Source organism: Oenanthe melanoleuca, chromosome 1 (genome assembly GCF_029582105.1).
Source record: "Oenanthe melanoleuca isolate GR-GAL-2019-014 chromosome 1, OMel1.0, whole genome shotgun sequence".
Lineage (NCBI taxonomy): Eukaryota > Metazoa > Chordata > Aves > Passeriformes > Muscicapidae > Oenanthe > Oenanthe melanoleuca.
Genome location: NC_079333.1, coordinates 88,215,937 through 88,229,036, shown reverse-complemented (window position 1 = coordinate 88,229,036; position 13,100 = coordinate 88,215,937). Strand labels below are relative to the sequence as shown.

The 13,100-nt window shown below is 39.5% G+C and overlaps 1 protein-coding gene across 2 annotated transcripts in view; it reads left to right on the top strand.

The window, feature by feature from the left end:
* The window catches only part of COL4A2 (collagen type IV alpha 2 chain), a 136,092-nt gene that overhangs the window by 86,323 nt on the left and 36,669 nt on the right, over window positions 1-13,100 (top strand). For both annotated transcript variants that reach the window (XM_056499171.1, XM_056499179.1), the window contains exons 5-15: window positions 1,530-1,664; window positions 1,746-1,790; window positions 3,891-4,007; window positions 4,738-4,809; window positions 6,319-6,354; window positions 6,448-6,510; window positions 8,668-8,703; window positions 9,361-9,402; window positions 9,869-9,943; window positions 11,042-11,086; window positions 12,268-12,330. In XM_056499171.1, coding sequence (XP_056355146.1) covers window positions 1,530-1,664; window positions 1,746-1,790; window positions 3,891-4,007; window positions 4,738-4,809; window positions 6,319-6,354; window positions 6,448-6,510; window positions 8,668-8,703; window positions 9,361-9,402; window positions 9,869-9,943; window positions 11,042-11,086; window positions 12,268-12,330 — 729 coding nt within the window. The remainder of the gene's footprint in view (window positions 1-1,529; window positions 1,665-1,745; window positions 1,791-3,890; window positions 4,008-4,737; window positions 4,810-6,318; window positions 6,355-6,447; window positions 6,511-8,667; window positions 8,704-9,360; window positions 9,403-9,868; window positions 9,944-11,041; window positions 11,087-12,267; window positions 12,331-13,100) is intronic.

Sequence of the window (13,100 nt, the reverse complement as noted above, 5' to 3'; positions counted from 1 at the left end):
TTCTTCCAAAATTAAGGACTCACACTCAGTTCTGTACTTTGTTTGGCTGACTCTCAATATGGACTCATATGATGTAATACAATAAGATTTAAAATATAAAACCTACCTCAAGTCTTGTGACAACCATTTTACATGGAAACAGTGTGAAAAATTGATTTGTTTTTGAAGATACAAATAAGCTGTGTTTCAGTCATACTGTTGGTTTGGGGTATCTGGTATGAAGACAACTGTAGCACAGATAAATATTTATTTTAGAGAGTTGTTGACTATGAAGTTTTTAAAGTGTATCACAAATGGGCCTATGAGACTAAAACAAATTTTGCTTAATATCAATAAGGCATGGTTCAGTATCTTTGGTACAACTTCCTGATCCAAAGAAATTATGCTATCTTCAGGTTTCTTTTTTCAAGTCCCCACACTGCCCTCTTTCACCTCAATGTCATTAAATAAAGTTGAACTCTGAATAGGAATTGCATTCACCTTCTAGCTCCTTCTTTGAAGACATGGGCAAGACTGTAAGTATTTTATACTGAAAGAAGGTAATATTTTTAAATCAACTTTTTGGTATAAATATCTATGTGTTTGTTCATGTAGTTCTAATCCTTTATGAGATACTGGTGCTGTTCCTGGTCTGTGTAAAAAATCTAATTGCATTTTAAAAACAACTTTCATTAGATTTGACTTAATTTGAATGTCTTGGTAAATGGTGCTTTGCCCCATTTAAAACATATTTCTCTGGAAAAGATTGCAGCAATGTACTATAATGTCATCAGTGCAGTGAGTACATGCAAAACATGTGTGCCTTCAGTGATGCTACATCTGGAACAATATTCAAGTACTTCAGTTCACAGATCTCAGACATACTGTCACAATCCATTACCTAACCCACCACTGTGTCATTTCAAAATTGTTTTTTCCCCTTCTGAGCCTTGTGATGTTGGCAGCCAGCAGGGATTATTTTTAAACAATGGTTGAAGCGGCGTGAAGAGCCAAACCAGCACTGGAAGGGAGAACGACCAGGGAGCAGCTCTTCAACCTGTGTGGATCCATGCATGTCCCATCATCTTCAGGCTCCACTGCTGAATAGAAATATTGTCACCAAAAAGGGAGAAATTCCTGCCATTAGATATCAGACATCACTTGCAATAAATATGGCAAATAAGCAAATTTCACAGTTAAGCATATTTACTTGTGTGGGCGTCATATGTTGCAGGAGAATCACTCTTGAGAAACCTCACTCCAAAGAAAAGAATTTTTTGCATAGAGTGGCCATGGATACTAAAGTAGTGAATATTGATTTGAATGCTAATATGCATGTGTTAATTTTGTGACCACATATAATCACTGCTGCTGGAGTTTATGTAATGTTTCAGATGACTTTTATCAAAGAGCCTGGCCTACTGGGATGGAAAGAAATCCTGTGTTTATTTTTTCTTCGAGAGATTGACTTTGTTGCAGCAGTGATAACTTATCCAGCTTCATGCATCACAACTGTTCCTATGTAAATGCTGTTTTATTGTTTTTATCAGGGCCAGCCAGGACTCCTTGGATCACAGGGATTCACTGGACCACCAGGATTGATGGGGATCCCAGGAGTGCAAGGTCCCAAAGGTCACAAAGGTGAAAGAGGATCCCCAGGAATAACTGGACCCAAAGGAGAAGTGGTAACTTTTGAATATCAAATATTTTAGCTAATAAGCAAAATTTTGGCAGAACTTCATTTTAATTGTGCTGTTTCACTCTAGGGACAAAGAGGAGTCACTGGATTCCCCGGGGCAGATGGCATTCCTGTAAGTAGAAGGTTACTTCATCTTTAAGAAATCACCAGATGCTAATATTGTAGGCTAGCTTAAAGCCTTTGTACTTTAATTAAAATGTCTGGGTTAAATTGTGCATCAGCCACGTACACACTTTTCAGCCAAGGACGTTTGCTGAAGCGAGTGGAACTGCAGATACACAACAAAGGAGCAGAGTCTGTGCTCCCTCTCATCCCCTCAGACAATTAATGTCCATTGGCTTTGTCCTATGGAGAAATCCCCTTGTAAAAGGGGCAGAAAAGGATAGAGACTTCCTGTGTGTCTGGAGGTTACCCAGCTAAGTATGTTCTTTTATAGGAAAGACCTGTGACATAAGTGCTTCACAACTCCTAAGCTGGTGAACAAAGGACACGAGTTGGTCATTCCTAATTATTTCTGATTTGCTAAGCTCATGTAACAACTAGTGATTTTAAGAATGCTAACTATGGTTAATTTGCTTTATAGCTCATGTGGCATACTTGAGATTGTCTTAAAAATCTTACTGAGCACTGAACAGTGTAAAACTTTGAACAAATTAACCAGGTCTATGAAACTGAAACACTCAAAGAGGAAAACCGGGTAAAGTTCACAGCACAGTATTTTCCCAGCCTACACTTCTTTACATCTTGTGTCATAAAATAACAAAGAAATCTGAGTCACTGGAATCCCTGGACAGAGTTCCCAGGCTTGGGTTTCCTTTGTAGTGCTCCCTGACACCGGGGCTCTGCTTTGCAGCCCACGCAGCCACATCCACTCTGCTTTCACCCTCTTTTGTTTCCAGAAGAGTTTCCTATCAAGTTTCAGGGATTTCTCTCTCACAATCTGCCTTGTCTCCCTCTTTCTCACCCTTTAAGGAAAAAAAGAAGACCATATTTGCCATTTCTATCAACACTTCTGAGCCAAGGATCTTGTTCATCTCACTGCATCATGCTGAGTTTCTTTCTAAGCACTGGGAAGCAGAGTAAATTGCTCCTCTGTGAATCCCAGTGTTGCTATATAGCTGGACTGCTTCTCTTACCTGGGCATGTTTTCTTTTTCAGCCCTGGCTCCCTCACCTCTGCACATTGCATTGTGAGGGATAAATACCTTCAGACAGAACTTGACCCTGCATTTTTGTTGTGCACTCTCTTTGAGCTCCCCTGCCCTTCAAGCACCCTTATATTTTCCAACCAGTTTTTTCAGTGACCATGGGAAGGCAGGTAGATAGACACCTGAACAAACCACCATGGCATAGTGCTAGGATGTGGGGCTGGGAGCCAAGAGAGAATGGTGGCCAGACTGAGTCTCCTCTGGGATGAGGACTGCCAGTATTTAGTGGAGCTGAATAAAGACATGGATATTCTGTTTTTTCTAAGCAGTGGAGCAAAAGAAAGGAGAAAACTCTTGCTGTAGATAAAGGAGAAGAGAGAAATGTTTTGTTAGGTTCTGGTTTTTTGTGACTGATCCCACTGGAACAAAAGGAGCTGCTCAAGTGAGCATTAGAACAGGCTTCTCATCAGCCTCAGTGCAAACCAGAAGCAGCAGCAGTTAAGGTGAATGTAGGAACAGCAATGAAAATACAGTTTGAGACAGGAGTAGCTTTTCAGAGGCTCTGTGTCAAGGTCTTGGAGTGCCCCCAGCTCGCTACCTTTGAGCCCTGCTGTTTTCTTACGTATTCACAGCCTCATCATGACACTCAGTCTAGCTCCAACAGCATCTTTGACTTTTTTCCTGACTTGGAAGCTGTTCAGACTCAGTGAGGGACATTTCTTCCCACTCTTCCAGTGTGAAGCACTGAATGATCTTGGTGGATCCCTGCACAGCAGCCTCATCTGGCTTAGTTCTCTGCATAACAGAGCCTGCATTGAACATAGCTTTCTTACCCTTTCTGAGAGGTCCTTCACTACTCGTTTTTTCATGCTGTCTGGGGCATCTGGTTCAAGCTGCAGCTATATTAAAAAAAGGCACTGTCTGTTTCTGTCTTTGAAAATCCTAGTTTCCCATGGATCCAAGCCTTGGGCTTAATGTGAGAATGTCTAAATACTTCGTGACTACAGGAAAAGGAAAACTAGAAACAGATGGATAGATAAACACTTTTTTTTTTTTCCTCAACAGGGTCATCCAGGCCAGCCAGGACCAAGGGGGAAACCAGGTCATGATGGCTGTAATGGGACAGCAGGTGACCCTGGTGACTTGGGAATTCCTGGAGTCTCTGGTTTCCCTGGTAGCATTGTAAGTAGCTGGCAGTAAGTGAGAATCTGAAGCTAAGAACATTGCTGGAGTGAGTTTCATTCACACATGGGTTGGGTTAATGGGACATCTCTTAATGAAGGGGATGTGGGGGTTTTTGGCCCAGCAGAGCATTTGTGCAGACTCATCATGGACACACAGCACTGTGCTAAGTCATTGCATTGCAGCCAGGGCCAGAGGGTCTGCTCAAAGCTCTACCTGTCACACAGGCCTTGCAGAGAGATTACTGTAGGAAAGAAAAAACCTGTACAGCTTTAATCAACAGCAATAACATAATATTAAACTCAAAACTACTGATGAAAGTATCCTTTTCTTCCCTGCCCCATGGCCAGAGTATTGGCTATTCATGGTGAGATACACAGGATCATGCTTGGATGAGCAGCTGCTGGATTTACATGGGCCCATGTCAGCCCTGGGAATTGCAGCATCAGTTCTAGCTAGGAGATGCTACCCCATAATACCACTCCCTGGTAATGGGGGGTTCCTCCCCAAAATTTAGAAACCCATTCTTTTATGTATTGTGAGGCTTTACACTTTTTTATTCTATACCACAAATTTCCAAAGCTCGGCATAGCCTCTACCTCTAAACCGCAGCATGTTTATGTACACTTACAAAAACACCAACAAATATTTTTCATGTCACTCTTAGCTGTTTGCAAGTCAACATGGCTGGTGTGGGAGCTGACATTGTGCTTTTTCTGGTCACCTCCAGGGAGTGCAGGGGCCCAAGGGCCAGAAGGGAGAGCCGTACATAGTAGCGCCGGAGATCATCAGCCGACACAGGGTACGTCTGCAGCTCCCAGTCATTCTTGCCCAGTTGGCTTCTTCAGACACAGGATGGAGAGTAAATTTTTCTTGTACTCTGATGGGCACATCCCATGAGGCCCACTTTGATTCTGTGTAGGCTTTGAAAGTTCTCTGGTTGCAGCAAAGTTTATATGAAAAAACCTGAACTCAGTTATTTCTGAGGAATGTCAGCCTATAGGTGGATTGCAAAGGCACTGTAGATGATATAGGTCAAGTATTTCCCTCTTTATTCAATGACTGCCTTTGTACCATGCATGGCAAAATCCTTTCTTTGCCATAGGTTTGTCCATTGAATGATTCTGGTTACTATTAGCACCTTTCCTGTAAAATTTTCATGCAAGTGTTTGATTGACTTAGGGGAAAATATTCTTCAATATTTTATTTAGGTATTTAGTAAATTCCAGGTAGTCCAATGGCTGCTTTTTTTGTGTCTTATCCTTAAAACTTTTTTGTAGTCACTTGCATCTTTTTCTCATATATATGTAATTTTTAATAATTTGAAGGTATAAGAGGTAGATAAGGGATTACATCCCATGTAGAGTATAACTCATGGCTGATCTAAAGCTACAACTGAGCTATACTCAGCACAGTAGGGATCTGCTGATGTTTGTGTGTATTTTGTGCCACCAGTAAGTGTCAAAATAGGTATTTCTCTTGACATATTTGTAAGTTGCCTGTATTTTTTATGGAAACTTATTTTCCTTTTAGAAAATCTTCAGATCTGCACTGTTAGTAATCAAGAGTGATTAAGTAATCTTTAAGAAATGCTCAACTATATTGTGGCCAAGGATGGATACTGACACCTGTATTCATTTCAGAAAGTACTTGGCTCCACAAATTATTCTGTTAACAAAACCCAAATTAACTAGGTAGTTAAGAGCTACTCAAAATGATTGAAGGTGTTTGGACCGAATAACACATTATTTATGTGTGTTGAAAGGTCTTTGGGCTAGAACATTTTTGGATCTAATTTCCAAAAACATTTCAGCATGTACTGAAGTTAAAATATGTGGTCACTGAAAACAGTATGTTCCAAATGCTTTTGGTGACTCAGAAGAGAATCAAAATGATTCAGTAATTCCCATGCAACTCACAAAAAAGAGCTTGGACATTTCAGCTTGGGTTATAGCCCTAATTAAGCCACTGGTTAGACACGATTTTTCAACAAAAGAAAATCAGTGTGGTCTGTTGTATAGTTCAGCCTTGTAGTTTGAATCCCTGACTTCACTAGCCAACTTTGTACCCTGCTACTCTACTGCATGCAACTAAACCATATCTATGAAGTATGAAATCTGTGTGGCCCACATTCAGTTATCTCAACATCTCTGTGGAATGCATCTATATGGAAGGGTTTGTGTAGCATTGCATGCTATAATTAGTTGTTTGAATGAGAAAGAATAATGAGCGATAAGAAGATTTTATTCTATTTTGCATATAGAATTTATTACATTTTTTATTTATTTATGGCTTTGGTTTTTTTTTTTAGGGAGATCCTGGGGATTCAGGGTTCATTGGTTTTCCAGTAAGTACTGTTACAGTGGATGTGATAAAGTGTCAACAGTAACTAACTTCAGAACAGCATTTATTGACAGTTGGTGGATTTTTTTATTTAAAGGGACCTCCAGGTACGCTGGGTATTCAAGGACCTATTGGTCCAAGAGGACAGCGAGGAAGACCAGTAAGTATATTTAAATTATGTTCTCTAGAAAATTAACCAAACAGAATTATCTCAGAAAGTTCCATGATTGCAGCCTAGGTTAGAAATAGCAAGAAGGTGTCAATGGACATAAAACCTTTAAAAAGCACTGTGAGACACTGAGAGATGAATATTGCAAGAAGAGGTAGAGGGGTTTTTGCCCTGTGCTGTCAGAGGCTTTTGATTCATATTGTATTTTTTAACCTCCTTGGAACATCTCCCTACACGAGTTATCAGAAATATAATGACTTAAAGATGTTATCTTTTCTGTCCATAAAGTATATGTATATTAGTTCTCTGTACTTCCCAGAGGAGACTGAATGGTATTTAGAGTGCAATTTTATTTTTAAACAATTTTTCCATGATTATTTTCCAAAATCGTCATTTACAGCATTGATGTTTTCAACTCTTGTGGTGTAATTCTTTGAGAAGACTGTGTTCTCTCCAGATACAATTTCAACATTTCTTATTTTCATGGTTAATAGCTTTATGGGTGAGAAGCAGATATTCAAGTTCAATAGATTTATTTTTCTTTAAGCTTCTTTTATTTTCAAGTAACACAGCTTTGAAGCATTTGCTCTTTTTCGTTGTTTTGTCAAAATTTACTTTGGACCTGCTTTACATACCTGATCTGAGGAAAAAAAAAATAATTCAGGGCTTCTCACTCACAGCCTCCATAGCTGTCTTCAGGGGCACCCACCCTCTTCCCACTACCAAAAAACCCAAACCAACCAACCAATCAAACTAACTAACTAACTAACTAACTAAAAAAAGCCTAAATCCCCAGCATGCTAAGCCTTTCAAAGTTAATTTTCTGCACTGGTCTGTTTTATCACCTGGAGTAAACTGCACCTTTCCTTTCTCACTGGTCCTCCTGAAGGGAAGTCAGTCCTTTACTTGCTCTTTCTTTGGAGCAAACCCACAGAAGTTCATGAGTTTCACACAGGAGCCCAGCCTGCAGTGACTCATATTCCCAGTGCTCTCCCTTGGACATTAGGAGTGAAATGTGTATTTTTGGAGCCCCTGTCTTGGGAAGCCCCACAACTACATCCCTGTGGTTACCATACTGGCAACATCTCTTTTGAGCAAAATACATATAATAAAATAAATAAAATACTTTGTTTACTGCCTCTGAAGCTATGACTGACTGGGAGAGAGATCCAGGAGCACTTTCATAGGTCTGAGCTGCATCACTGCTCTTCTCTGAGTCCCAGGCAAGGGATTCCCTGTGCTCTGCATCTGCCCAGTACATTAGGCAGCAGCTCACAAATAACCAAAAGTGATTCAAAAGCAGGTGTTTTTCAGAGCAAGTCTAGTGTTTGTGCACACTAATGTACATAGCAAGGCAGAGGTGCCTGAAGAGTTCAGGTCTCACCTGAATGTTTCTGGCTTTTGCTTGCAGGTTAGGATTGATTTTGCATTATGCAGCTAAGATCCCCTTCAGGGCTCAGTAGGTGGACAGTTCCATCTGCTGCCTTCTCTCCTTTCTCTGTCACTCATTCACCATGAGCTGAACAGCTCATGCTTCTTATTCACCCCAGCTTTCCTTCATTTGACAGTTTTTAATGTTTAGAGCCCTTTGGAGCCTGTTAACCACCACAGCTGAATGAAGAAAGGGAGATTATCTCTTCAATTAATGCCTTGCCTATCTCTTTTAAGCCTTTGGCAGATATATTTCCTGTTTCATTTTCCACCATCTTCCTTTGATTTCATTCTGTACAATCCCAAATAGGTAATTTGAGATGCTTATGGTAGTTCAGCCCCCTGACAGACCAATACAGTAGCAAAACTGCAGCCCAGTGAAGCACTTAAAGATGTGCTTAATTTAGGTATGAGCTTAAAATGTTGCTTAGTCAAGATTCAAAAGCACAGGTTCTGATTACTTGGAAAATGGTTTTTTGTTAGAGTTAGGCTGGGTAACTGTCATTCTGTTCAGAGAGATTACAGTGTGACCTAGGCAGGTATTTTTCAGAACACTAAATACAGCTAATATAGTAACAATAGGGATAAAATGGGATGCTGGGGAATACACTTCCTGCTAAATATATGTACTTAGGTTTTAGACAGAGTAACTAACCTCCTGCATGTATTGATTAGAAAGCAACAAGTAACTTGCTCTCCCCTATTGTTCTTCCCCAGGGACCACCAGGACCCCCAGGGCCCCCAGGACCACAAGTAAGTCTTTGTGTCAGAGTCATTAATGTTGATTTTGTGTTGCTGAGGTTTATCCAAGACCTACTTGAAGGCATTAAAATAAAGAACCACGGGCTGCACCCAAGGCTGTGTAGCACAAGACTTTCTGTGTTGGCTGCATACCATGGGAAGTTAATCTTACACTGGGATCACCTACCCTGAAAAGATTAAACCTGTTCTACAGCCAGATTTAATTTGCTACTGTAGTCACAGTAGCTTCCCATGAACAGAGAATCCTTGCTCTCTTCACAACATTCAATTTTATTTCCATGGAAAAAAATATATGAGTTCATTGTTCCAGCCCATTTAGGTGTTTTTGTTTAGCATTCAAGGCTATTAAAAATCTTGCAGAAGAAATGCTTGATCTTTTCATTGCATTACTCAGTGGATAACTCAAAGAAGAACTGGTAGCATGAGACTTTAAATAGAGTTTGTCTTTCTAAAAGTTTAGTTTCTGTAAAATTACTTCTAAATCTATAAAAATACTTCAGGGTAAACCTAGACTATTATTTGATTGCAGTTTTTCAGTGGTGTCATACAGATTTGTAAGTCTGAAAAGGCCTTTAAGCATGTTTAAATTTGAATTTTAGACTAGATTAGAGTTGTACACTTGGTAAACATTGACCTTTGTTTTTGCAGGGCAACAGGGGCCTTGGCTTCTATGGAGAAAAAGGTGAACAGGTAAAGGAAAACTATTGTATTAGTATCTCTACCAAAGGGCAGGTGGATGTTCTCTGCTATTTATAAATGAACATATTTTAAATACTCTCTTCATTTGCAATTGCATTATATAATTATGGGAGAAAAATGAAATATAGGTCTGTGTCTAGGTCTCTCTGTGCTCTCATTTACACTGACACAGAGCACTTCTGAAATTTATAAAGCCAGACTACTTTATGTAATGCAATAATCTTTGCTGTTGTTCTGGAAATACACAGGGCAAGAGCAAGTATGCTATATGTTAATCTAGCACAAAATTAATATATCTTGCCATAAATTATTTTGGTGTGTTGTATATGGTTAAGAGCCATGCTCCCAGCAGGGGCAGATCTGTGGTGCTCCTTTGATTGCAGTGTCCTCAAGCTGATCAATAGCTTGTCCAGGTATTAGAGCTGTCAGTAAATGTTCCTTCCTCTTTTTCCTGCAGGGCCCCCCAGGTCCTCCAGGTCCACCTGGGCTTCCTACAAGAGAACTGATGGGTGTCCCCTCTGACAAACACAAGGTAACTAAGAACATTTTTCTGAAATAAACAAGGAACTAAGAGTTTTGCACTGCGAAAACTAAAATATTGTACAAAGGTGCTTTAACATATAGAACTTAAAAGATTTTACTTATCTTTATCAAAAGAGAAATCTGCTGCTTTCACAAACTTGGATCATACAGTACTTATTGACACTATGGTGGCTTAAGTAATTCAGAAGGTATTTCTCAAGTTTGGAGGTACCTTTGGCAGACTTTTTGTTTAAGCATGCAACTACTGGCCATCACTCACTCTCAGCAGAAATGCCTGCTGAGGAACCATTTCTGTGCTTGTTTTGATAACTTATCTATGTGATGCAGATAGTTATATACATAGGCTTATCCATACATATTGGAGAAACCCCCACATGCAAGAAGCAGTTTATTCTCATCTGTTGCTTCTTGCTGGGAGCAGAGGCAGTCATGTGTATATTCTCTATCAGACACCAACCTCCAGGCCAGTTATTTTTCATCCCATATTTGAAGTGAGAAATTTTACATGGCTCATACAATTTCTGCAGTAAGATGAGTAAATTGCTATGATACTGGAAGATCTAAAAACCCCTTTAATACTCTGCAGTCTGCCCTAAATAACATACATGCTGAGGTTTTCATGACTAAGCAGACACCCACATGTGAGCTACTCACCTGAAGAGTTGTTATATTCAATGGAGATATCATCAATATAGAGAGTAGAATTTAGGCTATGATTTCTCTTACCCTAACAGGAGCTCTTGATCAAATAATTCATAGATAATCAGTAGGTAAAAATGGGAGTGTGTGATTTATTCATAGGCATTACTTAGGCACTCACCACCCAGGTATCTCTTGAACAAGCCTGGAAAGAGCTGAGCATTCACATTCCTAGAGACCTTTTCAGAAAAAATTGTCAAATATTTATTTTAAAAGCAACTTCAGGAACATCTTGTGAAAGCATTCATTTCATCTGAGAAATGTATGAATAAAGAACAGCACAAGAGTAGTGTTTTTTCACTTTATCAGTCATTGTGTGATGTATGAAAGTTATTGAAATGTAAATGGGAATGCCAAACCTATCTGAATACTATTTCTTTATTGTTAGGGTGAAAGAGGAGACCCTGGACCAAGAGGGGAAACTGGAATTCCAGTAAGTTGTGTGAAGAAGAACAAAGTCAAGTAATAATATTGGAGTTAATACTTGTGCACTCTTCACTGATGTGATTCAATATAGATATAGAGCAATATGGATGTGTTATAAGCAGAGACACCAGTTCTAATACTTCAGAAAAAATGAACAACTTGATGTGTAATAACTCCACAGCACAATCAGTTGTTCTCTTACTGGTTTACTGAAATAAGATTTTCCCTCACACATTTTTAATTTTAGTTTTAATTATTAATAAATTTCTTTACTTGTTCTTCTGATCTATGTTTTAAAATTTCACTGTATTTCATTAAATAAGAATATATGGAATACTTTTTAATTATTTTTAGCACATACAGACATTTGTCTCATGGTTTTTTAGATCTGTTGAGTAAGTGGGCAGTAATCCCATATGTTACTGTAATTTGTAAAGCTGTCAACCCAGCTTGACTGAACATGGTTTAGTTATAACTCACAGACAATCTCTAGACTGTCTAAATAGCTTTGCCATTGAGTGGTTCCTTTTGACTTCCCAGAGGGGTTTAAAAAGCAGTCTTTACCAAGCAGGGATGCCTCACTGAGCATTTTGAAGAGCTTTATTTTCTCAGATGGTCTGGTCAGCAGCTCCACAGGGTTATGGGAGAAGGTCACACTGTGAGCCTTGATGCCCTCCATGTGTGGCTGCTAACCAGTTCTTCAGCTGCTGGTTGTATTTTACACATCTAGGATTTTTTTTACTCATTAGGAAAACTGTGGATGTAGCAAAAAAACCCTGTAGATATGGATGTAGCTTCTCTTGTTCTCTATAGCAGGATGGATAGCAGCATGCCTGTGTTTGCCAAATAGCTCTCTGAAGCTAAGTTTGGGCATAAGCTGAGCTGCTTAATTGGTTGTATAGCTGAATAACTACTCTGGCTCTTCTTCAGAGCTGCAGACACAGAAGAAATAAAGGAGATAATAGGAGGGAGACACTGTCCTCTCTCTAATGGCCTGCTCCTGCTATTGCAATGAAGCAAGCATGTTACACTTAATTTTAAGGACAACAGTTCTTTCACATGCAGCTATTATTAGATTACCCTTGTGTTAGAATGATGCTTTCTTCCTGTTTAGCTTCCATAAAACAGTGTTGCAATTTTTTTGCACATAATGAAGAAATACATGAATTGATGTGCAATCTTTCCTAGGGTGTACTTCTCTTTCCTCTCGAGAAAGGTGAAGAAGGGGTAATGGGCTACCCAGGACAAAGGGTGAGTCACTTTTTAAGGGTAGAATTCACTCAGCTGAATGTGTGGATCTGAGCTGGGAGTTTGCCTTCTGGAACAAAACACAGATGAACAAATCATAGAAATTACAGTCCTTCAGATCAGTAGGCTTGGCCAGCTCAGAACTGCCTGAAGCAGAAAGTGAGAAGGCTGTTTTGAAGTGGTGGTGGGAGGAGGTCCCAGGGACTCCCAGGTGTGCCAGAGAATGGCAAGGTGTGCCTGTGCCATCACTGGGGAGCCCTGTGCACCCTTCACCTGAGGCTGTGCTCACTGTCAGCTCACCACAGCTGTGTCCTGGTCCTCAGCACACACTGAGCTCCTCTGTTCCCACCTGAGCTCTCTGCAGACCATGGTTAACAAACGTGAGTCTGACTCCACTTACTGGTGCACTCAAACAAAGGTCAATCCAAATGCTTCCTTGTAGCATCTATGACTGTTTTGGGGCAGTGTTTCTGGAGTGCTTAAATGGAGTAAGAACAGTACTGAGAATGCATTTTTTTAAAAAAAATCTCAGTCATCTTTAAATCTTTGTTGTCAATTTACTATGTATTGATTAAGAGAGAAAAAATAAAATACCATGTTAGATTTCAGACTTGTACTGTTTGCACCATACAATAATCTAATTGAAAACAAATCTGAAGTGTGACTGTTAGAGTTTCAAGCTGTTAGATTTATTTTATCTAATAAATAATAAAGGTTCTTTGCCATGAGGTGTTAGAATATCATTTTATTTTGTTAATTTTATTGCACCTTCA